The sequence below is a fragment of the Mycteria americana genome, chromosome 1 (genome assembly GCF_035582795.1).
Source record: "Mycteria americana isolate JAX WOST 10 ecotype Jacksonville Zoo and Gardens chromosome 1, USCA_MyAme_1.0, whole genome shotgun sequence".
Classification (NCBI taxonomy): Eukaryota; Metazoa; Chordata; class Aves; order Ciconiiformes; family Ciconiidae; genus Mycteria; species Mycteria americana.
In genome coordinates this window covers 33,758-59,638 of record NC_134365.1, presented here as the reverse complement: position 1 = coordinate 59,638, position 25,881 = coordinate 33,758, and the positions used below count along the sequence as shown (strand labels likewise).

Below are 25,881 nucleotides of genomic sequence, written 5' to 3'. Positions count from 1 at the left end.
GGATGGCCAGCCAAGAGGGTGGTGATCAGCAGCATGAAGTCTAGTTGGAGGCCAGTAACTTAGCAGTGTACCCCAGGGGTCAATACTGGGTCCAATCCTGTTCAACATCTTCATTAATGATCTGGATGATGGGGCAGATTGCGCCCTCAGCAAGCTTGTAGATGACACAAAACTGGGAGAAGTTGCTGATACACCAGAGGGTTGTGCTGTCATCCAGAGGGACCTGGACAGGCTGGAGAAATGGGCTGACAGAAACCTCATGAAGTTCAACAAGGAGAAGTGCAAAGTCCACTCCACGTGGAGAGGAACAACCTCATAGCACCAGTTTATGCTGGGGACCACCCAGATGGAAAACAGCTTTGCAGAAAAGGCCCTGTGGGTCCTGGCTGACACCAAGCTGACTGGGAGCCAGCAATGTGCCCTTGCCACAAAGAAGGCAAATAGTATCCTGGGCTGCATTAGGCAAAGTATTTCTTTGCCTCTACTCAGCACTGGTGAGGCCACACCTGGAGTACTGTGTCCAGTTCTGGGCTCCTGAGTACAGGAGAGACATGGGACATACTGGAGAGAGTCCAACGAAGAGCCACAAAGATGATGAAGGGACACGAGCATCTTTCCTGTGAGGAAAGGCTGAGAGGGCTGGGACTCTTTAGCCTAGCAAAGAGAAGGCTCAGGGGGGATCTCATCAATGACTATAAATACCTGAAGGAAGAGTGTAAAGAAGATGGAGCCAGGCTCTTTCCAGTGGTGCCCAGTGACAGGACCAGAGGCAACGAGCACAAACTGAAACACAGGAGGCTGGTTCACTCTGAACATCAGGAAACACTTTTTCCACTGTGAGGGTGACTAAGCAGTGGCACAGGCTGCCCAGAGAGGTTGTGGAGTCTCCCTCCTTGGAGATATTGAAAAGCCATCTGGACATGGTCCTGCGCAACTGGCTCTGGGTCCCTTCCAACCTCAACCATTCTACGATACTCAAGACATTTTGATACTCCAAAGCAGAAGATAGGCAAAAAAGTGTCCTGTAACACATCTAGAAAAAAAATTACTGTTTGAAAGTAATAATTACAGTTATTTAGCTTTCCTGATTAATTACTACAGGAAGAAAGCTTCCATTTACATTTGATACCAACAGACACCATCTCAGTCTTCTCACTACCTGGGAAGAGAGAGAACATGTTCATTTCCACACTGGCTACTTGCCAGTAAACATCTGTCTTTTAAACAATTTGAGGAAGTCTCTGTGTCACAGATCCTGAATGTTCTGGGGGACCTTAATCTCCCTGACATCTGCTGGAAGGGTAACACGTCAGAATGCAAGCAATCTACGAGATTTCTGGAGCGTGTCAGAGATAAATTCTTGATACAGGTATTGGATGGGCCAACCAAGAGTGACACACAGCTAGATCTGCTGTTCATAAGCAGGGAATAACTGGCTGGATATATGATAATCAGTGGCAGCCTTGGCTGTCATGACCATGAAATAGAGGAGTTCAAGATCCTGAGGGGAGTGAGGAAGGAGAGTAACAGAGGTACAGATCCTAGCCTTCAGGAGACCAGAATTCACCTTATTTGGGGAACTGGTAGGTGGGAGCCCATGGCAGACAGCTCTGAAGGGCAAAGGAGCTCCAGAAGGCTGGCAGGTTTGTAAAGACAGCACCCTCCAAGCTCAAGGACAGTCCATCTCAATGCTCAGGAAAACAAGCGAACATATCAGGAGACTGGCTTGAGTAAACAGGGAACTCATGACAGAACTCTGAGGCAAAGAAGTATTATATCGGAGATAAAAACAGGGACAAGCTGCAAAGCAGGAATTCAGGAACATTTAAGGATAGTGTTAGAAAAGCCAAAATGACTGGAGTTGAGACTTGCAAGGGATGTCAAGGGCAACAAGAATAGCTTCTACCTCTACATTAGTAGTAAAAGGCTGAACAAGGAATATGTGGGACTGTTGCTGAATGAGATTTATGATTTAGTGACAGTGCACACAGGTAATGCTAAGATACTCTGTACCTTCTTTGTCTCTGTATTCACCAACAAAATTTTCTAAGCCTCTGTCCTGAGGATTGAGTCGGGGACTACTTGTGAGAAATCGAGCAATAGAAATTTATGAGAACAGATAGGTTGTCTTGCATTCAAGGGTCCTGAGAGAGCTGGCCAGTGTCCTTGCAAGGACAATATCATCACTGAAAGGTTATGGAAACTGAGGGAAGTCCACTATCACTGGAGAAAGACAAATGGTGTATCCATCTTCAAAAAAAGGTCACAAAGATTATACGGTAGACTACAAGCCAGTATGCCTCACTTCGGTCCCTCCAGAAATCAAAGTGAGTCCTCTTGGAGCACATGGGAAGAGGAGGCAGTGACTGAGAAACAGTCAGCATGGATTTACCAAGGTTAAATCATATTTGGACTATCCGATTGCCTTTTATGCATTTGTGGATGAGGAGAGAGCAGCGGATAGCATTTACCTTGACTTTATCAAGGCTTTTGCGAGTGTCTCACACAATATTTTTGTACCGAAAATAAGAAGCAATGGTCTGGATTGAAGGACAACTCAATGCATAAAAAAATGGTTGGATGATCAGGCTCAGAGAACAGTGATGAATAGGTCATAATCTATCTGGAGGCTAGTAACAAGTGGAACATCACAGAGGTCTATCTGTGACCTCTCCTGTTTAACATCTTTATCTGTGACCAGGAGGTGGCAAAGTCCACACTCAAGTTTGGGGAACACAACACACTGGGGGAAACAGCTGATACCCTCACTGGCAGGCCTGACATTTACAGCAACCTAGACAGGCTAGCAGAATGGGGCAATAGGAACCTCATGAAATTCAACAAGGACAAATGTAAAGTCCCGCCCCTGGGAATGCAGTCTGGGGACCAGCTCTGCAAGAAAGGTTGAAGACAATCTGCTAGACATTAGGCTAAACATCAGTCAGCAAGCGTGCCTGGCAGAAAACAAGGTCAAACAGCATCCTGGACTGTATGAACAGCAGTCTAGCCAGCAGATCAATCCAAGATATTATCCTCTTCTACTGGGCACTCATTAGACTGCATTTTGAGTACTGCATTCAACTTTGGACCCCCAATATAGGAAAGACATAGATAAACTGAAGCAAGTTCAGCAGAAGACCACGAAGATGGTCACGGGGCTGGAACACTTTCCCTGTGAGAAGCAACTGAGGGAACAAGGCTTTTGTGCCCTGGAGAATAGAAGGCTTTGGGAAGACCTAAAAGCAGCCTTCCAACACCTATGAAGAGGTTATTGAGAAGACAGAGCCAGGCTTTCTACAGTGGTGCAAGGTAGGAGGACAAAAGACAACACACATATACTGAAACAAAACAGGTTCCAACTGGGTGTAATGAAGACCTTTTTTGCCATGAGGACAGTCAAGTGTCATAACAGGCTGCCCAAGGAGGTTGTGCAGTCATCATCATTGGGGGTTTTCAAGACCTGACTGGATAAAGGCTTGCACAACCTGGTCTGATCTCACAGTTGATCCTGCTTCTAGGAGGATGATGGACTAAAACGCACCTTCAATCCCTTCCAACGTAAATTATTCTGAGATTCTATGATTCATCTCAGTTCTAGCTAATTCTATTAGAGGTGATGCCTCAACCTTTTAGTATAAGACTATATATATATAAGACTATATATATACCTTTTAGTATAAGACTGTAAGTTACAATATGTCTTTCTTCCCCAGAAATACCAACTTAGAAGCATTAAAAAACAGGCCCCATTTTTGTGAACATGTAACTATTGATGATATGAAATATGTGTTAATATATATGCAAAATAAAATTCAGGACCAAGTTAAACAGTTCTGTTAGGGATAAGAATTTTTGTACTTTCCAATTCAGAGCATGCAGAGAGGACATAGCATTAACATATGGTATAAGGTTTTCTTTTGTGCCCCTTTAAACTCTTTTCTATATACAATTGACTATACAAAATGGTATTTGCTAAAAGTATTATGTATTTTGAGAAGGCTCAGATGAATTGTTTTTGTGAATTCTAACATCTGTCCATTTTCTGTGATAATGGCTTTCCTTTATCGATTCATACCATACTGTAGTCTTTCAACAACCTTTTCTTCCCCTAAGTGAACTAGGGAAAGCCTTTTATCTAATGTTAAATTGTCTATACAGTCACTCTGAAAAGCAATCTCTAGCTCTTAATCCAGATGTTTGCTTTCTTTGAAATTGGCTGAATTTCATAGGCTTTTCCTGAAGATGACAGAATTATAGAATCATTTATGTTGGAAAAGACCCTTAAGATCATCGAGTCCAACTGTTAACCTAACTCTTGTCTATTTTCTTAGTGTAGAGGGGAAAGTAGAAAAAGGTAAATTCAATGGTCTCTTTGTAGCAGGAGGAAAGACATTCAATACTCAAAGAGCTGCTTCAAGAAAAGTTTAAAGAATCCATGTGGCTAGTAAAGAGAGGAACAGATATGCTGGTATAATGTACTGCTAAGCCCATGAAAATTAAGACTTTACAAAGATTTGAAAAGCGTTTACATTTTCTAAAATGATAGTTAAGTAGTTTGGAAGCATTTGTTGAGGTCTGCTTGAAAATCATCAGGAATTGCAAAATATAAGGTAACTGTATGTAAATTCTTATTTCATTCTACTCAAGTTAGGACTGGAGTACTGTGGCCAGTTTTAGGCACACTTTAAATAAGACTGACAAATTAGAAAGTCATCAGGAGACGAAGAGGAGTAACAAAGTATTTAGAACCTAGAGAGGAGGTTTGAAAGATGATGATTTTTTCCATGGTTTTTACATGTTTCCATTTAATCTTTTGGTGTTTTTTAAGAAATTACATCTCCCAGTGCTTAAAATGTTAAAAAATGTCAGTAACCAAGTGTTTAACACACCCACTGGAAACAGAATTACAACAAAAAAAGCCTATTTTGAAGTAAACATGCAGGTAAACATGCATTGGGAAAGACCTTTCAAGTAATATGACAGTGAAGCTCTAAAAGTCACTGCATTTTTCAGGTGGAATTCCTTTCAATGGAGGAAGGACCTGCTTTTTAAGAAAGTGTTGTGGTTTAGCCCCAGCCGGTAATTAAGTACCACACAGCCGCTCACTCACCCTCCCCCCCAGTGGGATGGGGGAGAGAATTGGAAGAGCAAAAGTAAGAAAACTCATGGGTTGAGAAAAGAACAGTTTAATAATTGGAATACATAACGATAATAATAGTAGTAGTAGTAATAATAATAATAATAATAATAATAGTAATGAGAAGGAAAACAACAAGAGAGAGAGGAACAAAACCCAAGGGGGAAAAAAAGAAAGTGATACAACCGCTCACCACCTGCCGACAGATGCCCAGCCAGTCCCCAAACAGCGATCGCTATCCCCCAGCCAACTCCCCCCAGTTTATATACTGAGCATGACGTCATATGGTATGGAATAGCTCTTTGGTCAGTTTGGATCAACTATCTTGGCTGTGCCCCCTCCCAGCTTCTTGTGCACCTGGCAGAGCACAGGAAGCTGAAAAGTCCTTGACTAGTGTAAGGATTACTTAGCAACAGCCAAAACATCACCGTGCTATCAATATTATTCTCATACTAAAATCCAAAACACAGCACTATACCAGCTACTAGGAAGAAAATTAACTCTATCCCAGCCGAAACCAGGACAGAAAACTGATAAAAGCCTTCCAGGTACATTTTGGACATACTCAATCTTAACTCAGGGCATGATATCAGATTAAAAGCTGGACTTCTGTAAGGCCTTTGATATGGTCCCCCCCAACATTCTTGCCACTGAATTGCAGAGATATGGGTTTGACGGATGGACTGTTAGATGGATAAAGAACTGGTTGGATGCCTGTTCACAAAGAGTTATAGTCAATGGCTCAATGTCCAAGTGGAAACCAGTAATGAGTGGTGTCCCTCAAGGGTCCATACTGGACCAATACTATTTACTATCTTCATTCACGACATAGACAGTGGGATTGACTGCACCCTCAGGAAGCTTGCAGATGACACCAAGCTGAGTGGTGCAGTTGATTCGCTAGAGGGATGGGATGCCATCCAGGAGAACCTTGACAAGCTTGAGAAGTGGGCCTGTGCGGACCTCATGAAGTTCAACGAGGCCAAGTGCAAGGTCCCACACCTGGGTTGGGGCAATACCCAGTATCAATACAGACTAGGAGGTGAATGGATTGACAGCAGGCCTGCAGAGAAAGACTTGGGGATACTGGTAAACAAAAAATTGGACAGGAGCTGGCAGTGTGTGCTTGCAGCCCAGAAAGCCAATCATATCCTGGGCTGCATCAAAAGACGTGGCCAGCAGGTCGAGGGAGACAATTCTCTTGTACTGGGGTCCCCCAGTACAAGACAGACATGGATCTGTTTGAAGGAGTCCAGAGGAGGGCCACGAAAATGGTCAGAGGACTGGAACATCTCTCCTATGAAGAAAGGCTGAGAGAGGTGGGATTGTTCAGCCTGGAGAAGAGAAGGCTCCAGGGAGGCCTTATTGCAGCCTCTCAAGAGGACTTCTCTTTGAGTTGCCCAGAGAAGTAGTTGGTTGCTCCATCATTGGACATGTTCAAGGTCAGGCTGGATGGGGCTTTGAGCAACCTGATCTAGTGAAGGATGTCGCTGCCCAGGGCAAGGGGGGTTGGACTAGATGATCTTTAAAAGTCCCTTCCAACCCAAACCATTCTGTGATTCTAAACGATATCTTGAAGTCTGTTAAAGACCTGCATGTGAGTTCATGGAATAAGAAGAGAGAAGAGAGATGTTGGAGGACTGCAGGAATCTGGTTTATTGGTAATTATTCCCCCACCAGGATTCTTACGAAGAGCGTAGATCTCAATGACAGGAAGCAAAAGGAGTCTATTTCTGCAAAAATCAAGATAGCCTATTGCCATAGTGCACCATACCCTAAAGTCAAAAACTGTGGGAACCTGTCTTTTTATGCTATAAATCTGATAGAGTGGCGATATTACTGCTACCAGTCTACATGCTTAAACACTCAAAACCAAATTAATTGTCTTTTTTTTTTTTTTTTTTAAATGAGGCATATGTATAGGCCTGTTACTGTTTCAGCAAAAGCTATGAAAAATAACCCCCCCAGAAGCATCACCTGCAGATTGTCAGCATTTTGTATCTGGGAGGAGCTACTATTTCAGTTATATCTTATTTTGTACAACCTAAGAATGTGCAAGTGCACAGTGTCTTGCAATACAAAATTTATTCTACTATCCTTAGGCATAACTGACATTAATGGAACAAAAACCCAAATAAATCAAAACTATTTATTGACCTTAATATGCCCTATCACAATGAAGCTAACCTTGGCACCCTTTTCTGGAAAAGCCTGCAATCACATAGTATTACCATCCTTGCCTTCACCTTCATCCTAGCTTTTTCATGTCTACTCCCATGTTCTTTGCACCTATAATCATAGATCATACATGCAGGAACATGAAGCACGCGAACCATACAGGTAGCAAGTTCCACCCACTCTGTCTCATGGCCAAAACACCAACCATTGTTTCATATCACAAGACAACACCATGCAGGCAGGCCTATGGTGCACAGCCCAGTCTTCTTAATAATTCGAGATAGTTAACTTATTTGTTTCTGTCAGTCTGTTCACTGTCTGAGATTCAAACAGTTCCTTTTCCCTTTAGAATTAAATTCTACTTTAACCACTGGAAAGAATTATATAGTATTTTTGAAGACCTTGGCAAGGAAAGCATAATGAACCAGTAACCATGGACATGGTTATTATCTAAAACTAGGAAAGAATAATTCTTAAATATTTTAAGAATATTCAAATAGGTAATATAATCATACCACCTTTGGTCTTCTGTCTTTCCAAGTTTTCTGTGGGTAGCAGTGAAGTCCCATTCCAATCTTCCTGATCTATTATTTTTTCCTGTGAAGTTGTTTCATCCTGGTTAAACACAGGATGGAGGGGAGAAAGATAAATTCAAATACAGTTCATACATATACATTAGTCTTTGATCTTTCAGTTAACCATTGGGAACTCTTAAATTACTCAAATTGACTTATTTCTTCCCAGGCTTCCATAGTCATAACACGTCTGCCCATCAGCTGAGAGAACCAGTAAGAGCCTTTCTCAAGCAATACATCATAAAAAAGAAATTCCAAACAATTCATTTGGTTTCAGTTCCTTAACATATGGGAAAATTTCAGGAGACTCTTATGAAAAGATCATACCTGTTTCTTCAATTCAGAGACCTGCACTACTGACTGGAATTTCAGTTCATTCTGACAATGGACAAATTCTTCAGATTTATGTACAAGTTCATCTAATGGAAGAGAAAAAATGGAGTTAAGGTGTGTTCTTGCCTTTTTTGCTGAAATGTATCTAGCTTACATGTATGCACAATAGTATATGAGATCCCTTATCTCTCAGTCACTGCTTCAGTTTTGGGCCATAAAGGAGCTGGAAGAAAATAAATTTGAAATAATAGCTTGAGGCAAGATCAATGTTATTAGTTCTAATACAAGCCTACAGAGAAAATGCTAGAGTTTGCTTTCCTTGATTGTTTTACTTATAATTTCAGTAGAAATTCACACTCTGAAGAATGTGGCACATCTAAAAATAACTTACATAAGTTGATGGAAAAAATCCAACAAGTTATAAAAAGTAATTAAAAAAAAAATACATCTGGCTCAAGCAACGCATAAGCCTCAAAAGATTATAGGCTGGGACAGTACACAAGGAAAGCACCATATATGCTGCCCTACTCTTATGCTCCTCATCTTGCAACTGGCTTTGGTCGCTGCCAAAGACAGAAAGGTGGGATTGCACTACTAAACTAAAGAGACCTTTAGTTTGATACAGTACAACCACTTCCTATGTTCCTATGCAATTAGGAATTGTTATACCAAGATTTTCTTATGAGCTATTATAAAAACAAGGCCAAATAGAAGGCAACCCAATGATCCTTAGGCTCTTGAGAACCTGCTTCAAACTGCTGTGCTTGCTCACCCTGTAGTTTCTGTATTGTAGCACTGTTTTCGGCAGACAACACCAACAGCCGTTCAACATCCTGTTTCAGCTGATCATTTTCAGCTACAAGGGCAGCATGGCTAGATTGCAGCTCTTGCTCAGCCACCTTAAGACAACTGATCTGCAGGTTTTTCTCTTCCACCTTCAGCCTTTGTTCCTGCTCCAGGTCCTTATACTTCACCTCTAATTCAGCTTGTGCTCTTCTTGCCTCTTCCAACTGTTCCGAGAGACACCGCACCTCCTCCTGCAAGTGCTGGGAGGACAGCTTCTTCTCAGCTAGTTCCAGCTCCACCTTCTCTCTGAGGTACTGAGACTCTTGTCTCTCTGCCTCTAGCACATCCCTCAGGGAGCTTAGGTCCATTTCCATCTTTTGGCACTGATCTAGGAGTGTCTGTAAAAGGATATGGAAATGAATTTAACACTCAACTAGTTCAATACATTGCCAAAGCAAAGTACCTGAATTATACTTTAAAATTGTCATTAAAATACTTTTCAAATATCTAAGTAGCAGAAAGGAGGAAATAAACATGGCAGAAATCTCAATTTGTCAGAAAGAAACTGCCCTACTGTTTGCAAATTGCAGGAAACAATTCTGGGAGAAACAAGAAATCAGTTTTGGTAAAGAAAAGATAAGTCTTAATTTAGAGCAGGGGAATGTAGAGGAAAGAAACAATGGAACAGTTGCCATGAGTTCTCTTTTAGAGGAAAGAAGGCTTCCCAGAAAGGGGAGGAAGGACTACAACAAAAAAGGGGGAACTCAACAATTACAGAGTACAATTAGAAAAAATGAACAAAACTGTGTATGTGAAAGGGGGTCAAAAATGCTGAAATAGGAAACTGGAGGTAACAGAGTGCTCCACACAGTGCCCACTGCTTCAAGAAAGATCCCAGAAAGCTGGTCGACACTGACCAGAGATTTAAGACAACCAAGGAACAGAAACAGACCCTACACTTGCCAGAATTCCTTTTGTCAAACTTCCTCCTCCTGGAGCTGGGGACAGTCAGCATAGCTAGTTTCAGGAGGAGGCTGATAAGGAGCTCCCTTTACTTTATGGGTAGGAAGAGAAGCTTCAGCCACATGGCCTCAAGTTTATATGTGTACCAAGGTCTCTCTCTGACCATATAATGTGCATGAGGGGAGTCAAAGACACAGAGGAGGAGTCAGGGGACCCCAACAACCATGCCATGAAGATATCCATGCCGCCACTCCATGAATGACCCTGGTGAGCAATGTAATCAGTACTAAGTACAAGTCAGCTCACTGAAGTTCTTTACCTCTTCCTGGTGGTAAGAAGTCCCACCTCTGTGCCTGGCTGGGACACATGGGAAAAGAAAACAGAGTGGTGTATAAGTGTGTAAAAATTACCAAAGTGAGGTTCAGCACTAGATTGGCTGGAGATTGTCCAGCCTACTAACCTGAGACTGATACAGTATAAGTCTCTTCTAAAGGGATGAAGAATTATTTTCAGAAGTTCAGATATTGGAAAAAAAAAAAAAAAAAAGAGTACACTCAACCTATATCTGCAAACAAGCCTTTTAAGAGATGGTGTACTAAACCCTGTCTCAAGGGGCACATGTATATATAGTCATATATGCACAGACTTGATCTCATTCTCTTCACACTCTAAAATGATTAAGTGAGAGCCAATACCACTCCAGAAGCTGTGTCATCATATTAGCAAGTTCTCAGCAAGACATACCAAAGAATATCTGTACATGCTCTGATCTGGCCTGGATACTGCAGTCCAGAAACAGTGTAGCTACAGCAGCACTGTGTTAGACACTTTTGTCTTAGGTGAAGAAGCATTGTGTATTTGATGGCTTTGAATGTATCAGTCAGCTGCGTGGAGTATGGATAGATTTTGTCCCTGTCCACCCGCCCATAATCTGGGACACTAGAGATGGCTGCTGCAGTGTCCCTATCCCTGTTGTTTGGCTGGGCTGACTAAAAGCTATGCAGACAGACCTGCAGCTCTAAAACCTGACCTGAGGGAGCCCCCCAGATGATTTCATGCTGGAAACCTGGTGCCAGAAATAAGCTGGCACCTTCTGAGCTCCTGGCAAAGGCCCCATCCACCACTTACACATGAGAGTAAGGCAATAAGCCAAGCATGAAAAGGTACCTGGTTTTGTTGTTCAGCAGTATGTAATTCCTGCTGCAGCAATTCTACCACCTGAGTTCGTCCTAGTAGAGCTGCTTCCTGCTCCTCTAGCTTTCTCTGAAGTGTACGTAGGTTCTGTGAGAGAGACAGTGCTATACCAGTATCTGGGAGGCTAACATAAGAAGGCTAGATTTCCTGGTTTCATCCATACACCTAGTTTTCATAACACAGTTACTTTAATAGCCTGAATAGCTTCATTTTTGTTGACACTCATTCTGGAGCTGTAGAGCAGTAGGAAGAGCTCACCATTGTTCCACAAATAGGGAACTGGAGCACAATAATTTAATACTTCTTTTTAACTGTTCTTTCTTTTCAACTGATAGCAAATCTGCAGATTGAAGCTAGGACTCTAAAAGTCTAAAGTAGCATCCCAAAAAACCCCAAACAGTCAAATCATATCTCTTCTCACCCCTTCTGAGTTACTTTGATAAGAACTGCTCTCTCAGGGTGTCTTCAGACTGGTAAAATTTCTCTTCCTTTCTCCTCCCATAATAAGATTATTATATCAAATATACCTGCTGCATCTCTACTTCCAGATCTGACTGGGCCGCTATCTTGAGCAATTCTGCTTGGTGCTGGTGAACCTGCTCTTCTAGGAGAGCTTCCTTCTCCTGAATCACTTCCTGCAGGGAGCTCAGCTGAAAATATAAGCCACAAAACAAAAAAACCCAAGAAGGTTATGAGCTTGACAGACATGCAGGCTTGCTTTCAACATACACCAACATACTATGTGTGTGATGAGGTCTTCAGCTTGATAATCCTATGTCACCTTGGTCAAATGGTATCTTTATCCTACTAATATGTACCTATTAACTGATAATATTTCAGATCCCAGAAAGCAAAACCCATAGAATTTCATCTAGAAATATGCAGAATGATAAAAGATATGATTACTATATAATTACAAGTTTATAAAACTTCTGGGTTTTTATTTGTATAGGATGCAGCCCAATTCACAGATCAAAAGCTAAACCTGCAATTCAGAGTATTAACAAAAATCTTTCCATAAATAAATACAATGTAACATAACAGCTGTTATTACGTGATAAAAAGCTCCTCTGCACATTCACAGTAGAATACAGAGAGGCAATGGCAGGTCTGGGAGCTGGAAGAATACTCTGCCCCAGCTATTCCAAAGCCCATCACAGAACAGCAATAGCAGGCAGGAAAGAACCCAAATTCTGACTTGGAGGAAGGGACACCCTGTCCAGGCCCTTCCAGGGGCTGTTCCCCCCCTCCTCAGAGGACCATCAGTCCCATTGTCCAAGTGTGAAACCCATTAAGACAACTTAACTGTGGAGCACCTTTTGCACCAAGGGTGTTACTGCCTAGGTATAGGATATATTATGGGACACAGGTGAAGAGCCTTTTAGGATTGCCAAAGACTTACGGAATGTTTAGAGGAGGAACCAAAGGCAGGGAAATGGATGGACCTAGGTGATTTGGGGAGGAAAAAAAATGAAAAAATAGAGGGCAAGGGAATTAAAAAAGGCCAGTTGTGTAAACAGTGGCTGTTCAATATGCTTGTCTGGCCATGCCCTGCACCTGATCAGCAGTCTGTCCTGTCTTCTTACTAAACACCATTTCTAACTCTTTCATTGTGGCAGAGGGTCTCCATTTTGTGTGCATTTCTGTGTGTATGGGGGGGGATCTAAGTGCTAGTAACTGGAATCAGACTGTGGGTCAAAGGGCCTGTGTGTCCACGGTGCCAGCAACTGGAGAGATTAGAGCAAGTGAACTTAAGTGCCAGCAACTGCAGTGGGACCACAGGTCAGAGGGCCTCAGGAACAACTGTCTCTCAAATTATCCAGTGACAAGACGCATAGGAATGGTTCAAAGCTGCATCAGGGGAGGTTCAGACTTGACATTAGAAAACATTTCTTTACCAAGAGTGGTCTAGTGTAAGTAGTGGGGTGGGAAACAGACACACACAGGCTGATGAACAGAAAAATTTTTCTGTACCTGTGTTGCATACTTGATTTCAGCATCTTTCAGATTCACTTTGGCTAGAGCCAGCTGATCCTTCAGATCCTGAACAGTCTCCTCTTGCTCCCTGAGCTGCTCTTTTAGTGCTTCGGCTTCCTCTCTATGCCCTTCACTTGTATTTTGGTTATTCTGACATTGCAAGAGGAAAGAAGTGGGAAGAAAAGAAACAGAAGAAAGTAAACTGATCAGTATTACTAGTCAATTAAAAAAAAATAAAATTAGAATGCTACTGCACTCTTGACTCCTAACCAGATGCTTATTTCTACTGCATTTCTTAATTTTACATTTTCTTTGTTTCTTGAAATGAAGTTGTCCTACGTTAAGTAACTATTTTGCCTATTTCTGTGTAGATATGCACAAGATGTCTTTAACTGGGAAGTGTCAAATCATTTTGGAACAGCTAATTATCCATGAATGCCTACCATATAAACTAAGGTAAATCATATTATTAAATAAAATATAATACATAATCTACGATATGACCACCTTGATTTGTGAGGCTTTTTAATTTCACAGATTTCTCTAATACCAGAAACAAACCTTTTTTAAATTAGCAATAGAAGAATATTCTCCACAGGACAAATGGGCAGACATTAAACATTCTAGACTACAGAAAATTCCCATGGAAATCTCTTTAGACTAAAGGGATTTATAGCAATGAACCTGTTAGAAATAAGCAAAGGGAACATGCAAACAATCATCAGGTTCTATTCCACTCTGAGGCACTAAAATCCTCTGTTTATGACCAAGAAATTTAAACTCAGACAACATTTCACATAAAACGTGCTTAGGCTATGTTTACTCAGACACTACACCTGCACTCTTTTTTTGTCTCTCAAAGACCATCTGTATGGCAGGCAATTCTCTAATACCACAGTTGTGCATCTACTTAACATAAAGTCACGTATTAGGTCCAGCATATCAACACAGTCACTGAGAAGCAGGAAAAACATCCTTCTATTGTTATCATCTCAGCACTCCAAACTACTTCAAGCACTTAGTGCTGGGGATTTTTTACTGAATATGTACAAAATGTATCTCTTTCCTTTTCCTTGTTACAGGTATTAGATCAAAGATCACCAATAGCATATGGAGTCTGCAGAGTATTTATATCCTTTAAACCCATTCTAAAAATTTATGAAGGCTTTTAGAAGGACTTATAAGTCAGCATAATAAGAATAAGTGAGAAGCTACTGTTTCTCAAAAGATGTGTCACCTACAGAGAAGGTCTTTGGAAGCAGGTAGAATAGACAGACAAGGAAAGCTTTAATTGCACTTAAGCCTAGAAGTAGAACAGGTGAAAAAAGAAACAACAGAAGTGCAGGAAGCTTTAAGAAGCCAGGGATATACATAATTTATAAGGCTGGGGCAAAGCAGTTACTAGGGGGGAAAAGATGGGTGGATTAGTTTGCTTACTTGGGATTAGCTTTCAGGATTGATATTTACAGTCGGATTTGGAAAAGCTGCTGATAAAGTCCTTGCACACTGGCCACTACATGGAATACCACAATTAAGGACAGTAGCACAGCCACAAAATTCCCAGAGCTCAAGCCTTCAAATATCATGTTTTTCCAAAATGTATAAATTCTTATATCTGAACATAATTTGTGTTTACCCACTTTAAAAGCTTAAGAGAAGCCTCACTTGTTCTGTATATAAATATCAACTACTTAATAGAAAGATATAAGCTGATATTTAAATTCTCCTGAAAATGAGGCACTCCAAAAGCCCAGAAAGTAATAGTACCAATTCGATATCTAAAATACAGTCTTCTCATGGGGCCCCCACCATGGAGACGAAAAAAAAGCCCTTTGCTATATTTATCCCTCATGATTTCCAAAAGGAACAACTAATGTTCAATACCTCAGCACAACATGCAACCCTAATCTAAATTTTTCATCTTCAAATGACAGGGTATCTGTCTATGAAATATTACCATTACTCAAGACAGCATCTACTTGGGGAAATAATTATAAATAAATAAAGAAATCTGTAGCTTCTCAGTAGGTCTAACCTTACAAGAAAGTATCTAGAAAGTGCTTTCTGGGTACAATACATAATATTGCAGGTAACTGCCCTAACATCATTTCTCTTAAATGACGTTCTAACCCAAAACCAATAAGGCTCTGGTCCACACCCATTTCCACTGGAGACTGTATCAAGACCTCATTACTCTAATTAGAAGGCCATTTTTCTTAATGGCTAATTTACACCCATCCATTCACCTGTCAGTACTGTCCTTTCGCTTTAACAGTTCTCCCATTTTCTTGGTGCTTACCTTCCTCATACAACTGTAGAAAGAAATGATGTTTCCTCTCTGCCTTTGGTTGACTAAGTAGCCAAGCTATTTTGAGTGTCTTGTAAAAGCAGCTACTAGCATGATGGCAGAATGGAAAGTCTTTTGCTGCTCTCAGAATTTATCTTTCCTAATTCCAAGTGAACAGAACATGACAACTCTCCACGAGGCCTTGCCACTCAGTACAATAGTTGGAAGGATAACTGTTTGCCTTACATAAAAAAAGAGTACGCCTCTTTTTAAAATCTACATCACACTGATTAACTGATTATAAGCTTTCTCTCATTTTGCCTTCTTCAACTGATAAATTTGAAGCAAGAACACTCATTAGTCCAACAGCAAGTCCCCACAAAGTAATGTAACAGCACACAGGTCTACACATGCTACACATGAATAAGCTAAAAAAAGCCTCAGCAGCAGGACAGCAATGTGAAGTGACATAGCTAAGCAGCCTCCAGGGTCTTCGCTGTCCTCTGCAGCTGGGGGATTTTTTCATGGCCTTGCAGTATGCAGTGGCAGGATACCACAAGTACTTGATCTTGCACTTGTTAAATTTTGCTTTATTTTTATATTATGTCAATCCTCAAGATCATCCAATTCTTCCTGTCTGAAAACCAAATGCTGCTTTGCATTGAGAAAGATTCTCAAGATTGTATTCTAAAGTGAATTACAGTAGCACATTTCTATGATTTTATGATGCCATCAACCCTTTAATGTTTCCTATAATATTTTAATCTTTTTTTTTCAATGTTTCAAAATAAGCCATATCTTCTCTGGTTTAATGAACATCATCTGATGTCCTGCAACCTGTTTGGACTTCTATCACATTTCCCTTGCCTAATATTACTAACCTTTTGAAGAAAACTATGTGGTCAGCAGAACAATTTTAATTTTTAAAAAATTACCAGCTCCAATGGGAGTTTCTAGCTAGTAGCTAATAGCTTCTTTAATGTCTTGGTACAGGACACATTCCCCTCATTTTTTACCTAGCTTTACACAATTATGGCTTGTTAACCATAAAACTTTGTGGTGGCACAGGAAGCTACATGGCTGGAAAAAAAAAAAAAAATTTTGTTTTTACATCTAAGTTACTGCCTTTCAATTTTAATGACCTCCTTACCTCCTTGTTCTTGTATTTCAGCCAACCTTCCCTCTCCTTTACTGTACTTGCATGATAGATAACATTTTGAAACTTACAGCTCAGATGGACATGTGATTTCTGCAGGAAAGAACTTTGCACACCTTCAGTAATCTATTGTAGCTAAGTGAAACTAGCCCATACCCTTGAGGAGATCAAGTTGTGCACTCCAAGAGCATCTGCAGTACAAGGAAGCTAGACAGACCAGCCTCCTACAGCATAGACATCCTTGCTGGAACTATAAATGTCCTGCTAACAAGAGAGAGAGACCCTGCTAGCTCACTGGGACCTAAAATGTAGGGTGGCACCAGGTTATCAGTAGGGGCTAACATCTTTTAAGTAGCCTTGTTCTCCCAACCTTGGGATACACTTGCTCTTCTGATAAGGTCTGTGCAGGCAATGGTGGTCCTTTCTCTGTCAGCTCCTCAATGCGTTTGTTCAGAGAGGCCAGTTTGGCTTTGGCCTGAAGTTTAAGCTTCATCAGCTTAGCGTCTGCAGCCTCTCGCTCTTCCTGTAAAAGAAGAATACAAACCGACTACACTTAAAATTCCAGTGCTATCACCCTGAAAGCACCACTTGGAAAAGTTACATAATTTGTCAGTCTGCCATTCTTTGTCCAAACCTGCCTCCCCAGTAACAGTGCTGATTAAAACACATCCAGGAAACAAATATACTCTGAACACAGCAAAATAGTTAGCTTCTGCTCTAGTACTTTCTCTTCAAGGGATAGATCACTCAAGGGACTTCTCCTAGCAGTTAGTACAAACTCAGTTTGACTTCCTCTATTATATGCAGTCCCTCAACACTATCTCAAGTAACTGCACTTTCTCTTATGTCATGCCTCAGGGTACGCAATGTGTATCTTTGGTTACGTGCCATAAAACCACTGGACTGCTGGGTGACTGCAGCACAGCCTACTCTTTGTCTCAAACACACTGAAGCTGGGAAAGAAAAACCTCACAAAAAAGATATTAGTTTTTATTAGAGCCACCAGGAATCTGCACGGGCCTTGAGAAGCACCAAGACAAAACGCTACATAACTTGGACATAACTTATATAGTCTAGAAGGAATTACCCCTAAGTAAAATGAACAGAAGCTATCCTACATCTCTTGGGTTATGGTCCATTCTTTGGATTACAATAATTCTCTGGAATTGATGCATTTAGTAGTGCAGGTGTCTCAAATGTTCAAAATAAACCAGAGACTGGCTTGCACAGAAAGCTGAAGCGGCATTTTACTCATGCTCCCAGGTCCCCAGTGAAAGAAATGATACCTTGAGTACAGTTTCTTTTTGCTGGAGCAGGGCATCCTTTTCTCGGATCAAATCCTTCAGCTGAACAACTAGTTTTTCTGTTTGGGCTAGGCGCTCCAATAGCTCCTCAGGTGCCTCCTCCATGCTTTCGGCTTCTGGCTCTAAAGCTTGTACCTGAAACAGTGAAACAAGTGCTCTGGAGGAAAAAAGTCTAAACAGACTGCAGCATATCATCCAAATGAGATCTTCAGCTCCGCTCCTAAATGCTGCACTGTGTTCCTTGCAAGCATTTCACGAAGCCTATAGAACTATACACAATTAGGTGAAACCAGGAGGAAAGCTCGGGATGCCCATGAGCCAATACACAGAAAAGAGCACCTTTGCTGAACACACCACCAGCAAATCTGAAATGAGTGGCACTGGAGAGACTCTACCACTCACACACTATCCACTGTCTCAAGTACCAAAGGGCAACATACAGATCAAGTCTTCCACTGTCACCCAATCATGCAGAGCTCCCCTTTCTGCTACACAGAATCATTAGTACTCTTAAAAGTCTTTCTCCACCCTAATTCTAGTTTGTTTTCTAGGATCACCTTGACATGTGGAAACTAAGGAGATTATGGTCTGCCCCACAAAAGTGCTGACTTAAGAGGTCAAGAATATAGGAGAAGAAGAGTGGAATGACAGCTCAGTCTAGTGCTCAGCAATGAAGAAGCAGGAAACAAGTTTTCACTGCAGTCAAGTGATTCACACTCCCCAAACTAACTCTCAATAAGATCTGAAAGTCTTTAGATAACACTGTACTTACAGCAATAGAGGATTCAGTAACTGCATCTCCATCATCACCTGACAGCTCTTGTAAAACAGTACTTGCTAAACCTGACAAACGGCTCAGCATCTTCAGCCTAAAACAAAACAAAGAGTCAGAATACAGTTACAGAGTCAAAACTGCTAAGAACAATAAGCATCCCTTCATGCTGATCTCTAACGTTATAGAGGTGACCAGGCTTACAGGGAATAAGTCTCCTCTGCCAAGAGAGAAAAGCCAAAGTAAAACCTCAGGAATAAAGAAATGATCATGTTAACAAAAGCAGCCAGACTCTCTGAACATAAAAGCAGAGGATGTGCTGGTAAGACACATGAAGATACGTTCACCGCTGTACATGTATGATTAGAAATCTGGTATAAAAATGTATTTTTCAGTCACCCTCATAGTTCATTCTTGATCTTTCTTAACAATGACATTACAGAACCATGATCTGTTCAGTTTACTCAAAAGAAAAGTAAGTGATTCTTAAATGAAGTCACTTCTTTACAGGCCAAACATGCCCTGTAAATACATAAAATAAGCTTTCTGTTAATAAGTAGTGGGAATGGTGAACTCAGCCCTGATGTTTGCTAAGTAGATGCAAGCGTGTCACATTAGGGAGATGATGAGACCTCTGCATGTCACGTATGTGACACAACAGGACCTTTACACAGGGGAATAGTCTGGAAAGGGCATATATTCCCTGGCTGCTGCTTAGCATACCTTTTTTCGTTTCTTTGAAATTCAGGAGCCAAACTGATCCAGCAAGCGGAGGTGAAGAACCAGAAAAATGCAGCAGTACCAGCCAGCAATACATAATTTGCCATTTTGGGGAGAGTGGCCGATTAAGTTCTCCATTATTAACCCAGACAACGGGATACAATCTACCTCAATAAGTTCACCAAATTCTAACGAGCAGTTGATAAGCCAAAGTATAGAGCTGCCAACCAGAGGGATCTCAACAGGCTAGAGAAACAGATGGATAGAAACATCATGAAGTTCAGAAAAGGCAAATACAGAGCCCTACACCTGGGATGGAACAAACATATGCAGTAGTACAGGCTGGGGACCAACTGGCTGTAAAACTATTGCAGAAGACAAGCTAGGGATGCTGGTGGACAAACTCAACATGAGTCAGCAGTGTGGTCTCACAGCAGAGAAGGTCAACTATATACTGAGTTGTATTAGTAAGACCGCAGCCAGCAGGTTGAGGGAAGCAATTATTCCTTTCTATTCAGCACTTGTAAGACTACATTTGAAGTACAGTGTCCACTTTCAAGCTCCCTGATACACAAAAACGACAGGGACAAACTGCAGCAAGTACAGCAGAAAGCCCCCAGGATGATTGGGAATTGGATCACAGGACATACGGAGAGGCTAAGAATGCTGGGCTTGCTCAGCCTTGAGAACAGCGGGTGAGGAGGGGGATATAATTGCTGTCTTCCCTATAATCGCCTATTAGCTAAAGACAGAACCAGACACCTCTTATGAGGTGCACAGCAGATGGACATGAGGCAGTGGACAGAAGTTGCAGCACAAGAAATTTCCATCAGAAAAAAAAAATGCACAGGGAAGATGATTAAAAATACTGGAATAGGCTTATAGCAACCTGATCTAACTTTGAAGTTAGCCACGCTAAGAGCAGAGGGTTTGACCAAATGAACTCCAAAGGTCCCTTAAGATCTAAATCATTCTAGTATTCTATGAAGAAAGGTCACGTGACATTTGACATATCTCTTAACAAAAAAGCTACAGATCTGTCCCAACTGTAAGTCCATGCCTGTAAATGGCAAAATAATTTGTACAAATGTAAAAGAAGCTCCAATAGTGCAAACTGAAACTAGGCAAACTCACATTAGCCATAAGATCAAGTTTACGTTACATTAATTATCTCCATCAAATGGAATCTTTTAACATGACAAGAGGTCTCTGTTTAGCTAGAAGTAGGCTTCTAAAGCTGGCTACAATGATCCACTCATTCCTGACCTCCTTTATCTTAGTAAGGAAATCTTTGCTCTTAGATTGCCACTTAAAGTGCGGAAATATTGACAATGGAGAGAACAGTAGTGCATTATTTTTCTGTAGCAGTAACACCTTCTAACCATCTGATTTTGCAAAAGTAGAAAATGTCACAATGCACATTAGAGTATCAATAGCAAAAAAGGGCATGTGAACACCAACCTCTTTTATGCACCAAGTAGCTCATAGGTCTGCTTATTCAGTAGTAAAGAGGTTTCCAAGGCAGAGCAGTCACACACAGGTCCTTCACACCATTCTTTTTTATCTCTTGGGTACTGACAGGTTGCATGAACCAAGACTCTTGACAGAGAGAGAAAAAAAAAGAAAAAAAAGAAGAGGAAAATAATTTATCCAACAGTAAATAAATAAGCCCATTCTTCATCCTACACAGCACACTTTGGGATTATTACAATCAGTCATTTGCAATAAGCATAAAAAGTGAGAAGTCTTCCCTGTTTGGGAAACTGGATTTCTCCTGTTCTTGCAGAGACATGCCCTGGTTTCTTACGCTGTATGGCATGATCTTAGTCTCTTCAGCCTACAGAATAAAATGCTTGAGAAGCAGTTAGTGAAGTAAAAAGACGTGAGGCAAGAAGCCAGGCCTCAGACAGTCTCTTGCAAAGAGTTCTAGAGGACGAAACTACTCAAGAAGCATACTGTCAGAAAGCCAGGATTGTCCACGTTCTGTATCAATACAGTAGCCAGTGAAAAAAGTACTAGCACTTTGCTTACTTCTCAGCTGGCCCCGGGTGAGACTGAGGCATGGAATTCCAGAATAATATAGTTTTATAGTTCCTGCTAGAGAAATTTCATCTGTCAACGTCAACTGTTCACCAATCTGGTAATATAAAAGACTTATTTAAAGACCTGGAATCCCTGGTTCATTATAGGAATAATAAAGTATTTATAGTTTTGTAAACCACCACCCCCACGATGCCCCAATGAGGAACAGAACCTGCTGTCTTGGCAGTGGTAAAAGCACATTTTAAAAAACAGTCATCCAAATGCAAAAATGCCTCTTTCTGACTGTCACCAATATTTGAAGAGGATGGATCTGATCTTCCTATTGAGCATTAGGCCACAGCTTCTTAAAGTCACAAATGCACAATATGTTGTTGAGATGTGGCATGAGGTAATATAAGATAACATGATTTAGGGCTGGTAGAACCAATAGATGAATTATTAGAAGTGGTATTAGAAATATGGAAAAAAAAGTGGGATCTAGCCATTTACAGACATCCATTGTAACCAGAAATATGTATGGGGCTCAGCACATATCTGCATGCTACAGGCATATACAATTTCAAGCATGTGTATATGGGCTATGTTGAGAAAAGACTCCCTGGCCTTTGTCCAGGCTGGCTACATTAACCTGATACTGAACTCAAGCTAATATGCCTTGCTGGGCTTGGCTCACAGTTGGCCTCCTCAAAATGCAAACAGAGGAACTGAGGCCTGTCTGCACCTATTTGCACAGGCATGGACTTTAATAACCTGAACTCAAGTCTTACAGATTCGCATCTTTTGAACTCACTTTTAAATTATATTCTCAGGTGAGCTGAATATGGCAAGGGATGTGAAGGGAAATGAAAAGTGATTCTACAATTATATAAACAGCAAAAGGAAGCCCAGGGAAAACATGGGCCCACTGCTAAATGTGGCAGGGGCCCTGATCACAGAAAAGGCTGAGGTACTCGCTATCTTCTTTCCCTCAGTTCTTAGTGGCAAGACCAGGCTTTGGGAATCCCAGTCCACTGACACCTGATGGAAAGTCTGGAACAAGGAAGACCTACCTTATGTGGAAGATGACCAGGCCAGAGAGCACAAACTGGTCATACGCAAGTCCACGGGGCCTGACAGGATACACCCAGAAGTGCAGAGGCAGCTGGCTGGTATCACTGCAGCATGCACCCTCAGCAACTTTGCAGCTGACACAAAACTGGAAGGAGTCGCTGATACCCCACAAATGGGTGTGCTGCTATCCAGAGGGACCTGGACAGGCTGGAGAAATGGGCCAACAGGAACCTCATGAAGTTCAACAAAGGGAAATGCAAACTCCTGCACCTGGGGAAGTATAACCCCATGCACCAGTACATGCTGGGGGCAGACCAGCTGGAGAGCAGCTCTGCAGAGAAGGACCTGGGGATCATGGTGGACAACAAGCTGACCATAAGCCATCAGCGCACCCTCATGGCAAAGACCAATAGCATCCTGGGCTGCATTAGGAGCACTGCCAGGAGGAAGGTGATCCTTCCTCTCTACTCAGCACTGGTGAGGCCATATCTGGAGTACTGTGTCCAGTTCTGTGGACACAGTACAAGAACAAGAGAAAACAAGAACAAGAGAGGTGGGAACTTGTTGGAGCAAATTCAGTGAAGGACAACAAAGAGAAGGCTCAGGGAGGATCTTATCACAGAATGGGTGAGGTTAGAAGAAACCTCCAGAGGTCATCTGGTCCAATCTCCCTGCTCAAAGAGGGCCACCTACAGCCAGTTGCCCAGGACCATGTCCAGACAGCTTTTGAATAACTCCAAGGATGGAGGCTCCCCAAACTCCCCAGGCAACCTGTGCCAGTGCTCAGTAACCCACACAGTAAAAAAGTGTTTCCTGATGTTCAAAGGGAACCTCCTGTGTTTCAGTTTGTGCTCGTTGCCTCTCATCCTGTCACTGGACACCACTGTCAAGAGCCTGGCTCAGTCTTCTTTGAATCCTCCCTGAGAACAAATCCAGGAACAAGCATAACATAGCTTTAAATACTGTCCCAAAGCCAACAGTCCACACACAAGGTGGTAGCTGTCTTATGCATTGGCCTCAAGGACTTGTGGCAGGAATATCCTGGTGCTTGCACTTTGTATTTACTTCTGAGCTTATAGCAGGAAAGCATTATACAATGCTGGCCAATTTCCTCATAAACAGAAGTAGACAAACACAAAAGGACAGAGGTTATTCTGTGTTCCACTGCCTCACCCAAATAAAGTAAACAGTACAGCTTTCAGAGACAAGACTATTGCTCTTCCAGGGTCATACTGACTTTGGTATGGATTTCCATTTTTGTAATTAATAGCAGAACACAAAAGACCTGCACCGTGTTCATGATGTAAGCCAGCAAGTTTGTGTTCTGGCTGTAGTTGACAATAATGTTTTGCTCAGCATTCCTATGACTAATGAACTTTTGCTCGTGAGACTTTACTTTGAACACTGGGACCACCAGTGGTATTCTAGAAGAGGCTTCTTTACTCTGAAATATACTTCCCTTACTGACCCAAACAGCCTAACTCCATTACTAGTCATAGGACAGTCTGCATACAAGTAATAAGCAGTGCATAAATCCATGCATTTCTATCTCGAGGTATCAGCCATAGCGAAGAAAGACTTAACAGTATTTTTCCCTAATTTATTCTATTATAAGTTTATTATAGATAAATTAAGTTTAATTCTTTGCATTTTCCTTCTTTTGAAGGCAAACAGGCACTGAAAGCATTGCTGCTGTACACAAGCCCTGGATTAAACCTCTCACATTGTGCAGAGGAGCTCTGAAAGGGACAAGGATTGAAGGAGAGCAACAGATCTTGACCACCGCTGTCACCCACAATCCCAGGCCTCAGGAACTAGCAACAACCTTCCACCAAGGGAAGGGGAAGCCAGCGTCGATGCAACTACAGGAATGCACGGTTGCCCCGCCAGTCCCGCAGATTTACCGACGAGAGCGAAGTTGACCGCAGTGCCCCCGATGGGCCTCACAGGGCAGAAACCTTCCCAGGACGGGCTCCGCTACCGGTGACATCTGGACACCGCGGTCAGACCGCCGGCGAAAGGCGGCACGGTCGCAGCGTAGGCACCGGCGTGGTGGGGCCGGGCCGGGCCACGGAGCCCAGAAGAGAAAGACTGCCGCCGGCCGGAGCCCGCCCCATTGTTCCTCACCGACCTGGACCCCAAGAAGCTGCGAACCCGCCCCGGTTCCTTGGGCCGTGCAGGCCGGCAGGGCCGCTCTCAGCGGGGCTGGCAGCGGTGTCCCAGAGCTGCACGGCCGAAGGAGCCCGACCCGGGACCACCTCTGAGAGCCGGGCGACAGCGCCGACCTCGCACACAGCGGAAGGACAACACCGAGAAGTGGAGGGGAGGCACTGACCTGCCGACGACCCACACCCGCCGACCACAGTGACGGCTCCGCCGCTGTAAAACCAATCCCGCCCCCAGCCACCTCAGCACCGGAACACGCCGCGGCGGCTTCCGCCTCCAGTGCGGCCCCGCCTCCCCGCAGGAGGACAGCCCGTCAGCTACGGAGACACGAAGATAGGCGTGATCATCGGCTAATTGCGGCGAAGCAGCCCTCTCAGCGCCATGGTTGTCCTGACACATGGCACAAAATCACCAATCCCAAGTAGGGCTTGGGGACCCGCCCAATAACAAGGTAGCAACCAATCAGCCAAAGCTTTCTGAGAGATATTTAGGGGTGTGGTGAGAGGGTGGCGTGTCGGGTCTGGGCGCTTGCTGGTTGCTGCGCTGCCGGGCAGCGCTGTAAGTGCTGCAAGCTCACAGAATGGTTTGGGTGGGAAGAGACCTTTAAGGGTCATCTAGTCCAACCCCCCTGCCATGCGCAGGGATATCCTTCACTAGATCAGGTTGCCTGACCTTGAACGCTTCCAGAGATGTCCAATCTAAACTTACCCTCTTTCAGTTTAAAACAGTTGCCCCTTGTCCTGTCACTACAGGCCTTGGTAAAAAGTCTTTCTTCTTCTAAGCCCACTTCATATATTGAAAGGCTACAGTAAGGTCTCCCTGGAGCCTCCTCTTTTCTGGACTGAACGACCCCACCTCTCAGCCTGTCTTCACAGGAGATGTGTTCCAGCCCTCTGAAAATTTCCATGCCCTCCTGTGGACCTGCTCTAACAGGTCTGAGTCTTTCTTGTGCTGAGGGCTCCAGAGCTGAACGCAGTACTCCAGGTGGGGTCTCACCAGGGGGGGAGAATCGCCTCCCTTGACCTGCTGGCCACAATTCTTTTGATGCAGCCCAGGATACAGTTGGCTTTCTGGGCTGCAAGTGCGCATTGCTGGCTCCTGTCCAATTTTTTGTTTAGCAGTATCCCCGAGGCATTCTCCTCAGGCCTCCTCTTAATCCATTCACCTCCTAGTCTGTACTGATACTGGGGATTGCCCCAACCCAGGTGTAGGGCCTTGCACTTGACTTTTTTGAAGTTCA

General features: G+C 42.6%; 1 protein-coding gene across 6 annotated transcripts in view; it reads right to left on the bottom strand.

The window, feature by feature from the left end:
• Positions 1-24,892, bottom strand: part of GOLGB1 (golgin B1) — a 53,637-nt gene extending 28,745 nt beyond the window's left edge. The window contains exons 1-11 of one of the 6 annotated variants that reach the window (XM_075504026.1): positions 24,811-24,892; positions 20,844-20,981; positions 18,663-18,759; positions 17,873-18,025; positions 16,957-17,109; positions 13,141-13,293; positions 11,694-11,816; positions 11,140-11,253; positions 8,996-9,407; positions 8,218-8,309; positions 7,831-7,930 (exon numbers count right to left, since the gene is read on the bottom strand). In XM_075504026.1, coding sequence (XP_075360141.1) covers positions 7,831-7,930; positions 8,218-8,309; positions 8,996-9,407; positions 11,140-11,253; positions 11,694-11,816; positions 13,141-13,293; positions 16,957-17,109; positions 17,873-18,025; positions 18,663-18,752 — 1,390 coding nt within the window. In that variant the 5' untranslated portion in view covers positions 18,753-18,759; positions 20,844-20,981; positions 24,811-24,892. Of the gene's footprint in view, positions 1-7,830; positions 7,931-8,217; positions 8,310-8,995; positions 9,408-11,139; positions 11,254-11,693; positions 11,817-13,140; positions 13,294-15,442; positions 15,467-16,956; positions 17,110-17,872; positions 18,026-18,662; positions 18,760-20,843; positions 20,982-21,413; positions 21,518-24,810 lie in introns of those variants that run through there. The other 5 variants (XM_075504152.1, XM_075504084.1, XM_075504220.1 and 2 more) reach the window with 5 other exon arrangements.
• Positions 24,893-25,881: the final 989 nt, after the last annotated feature.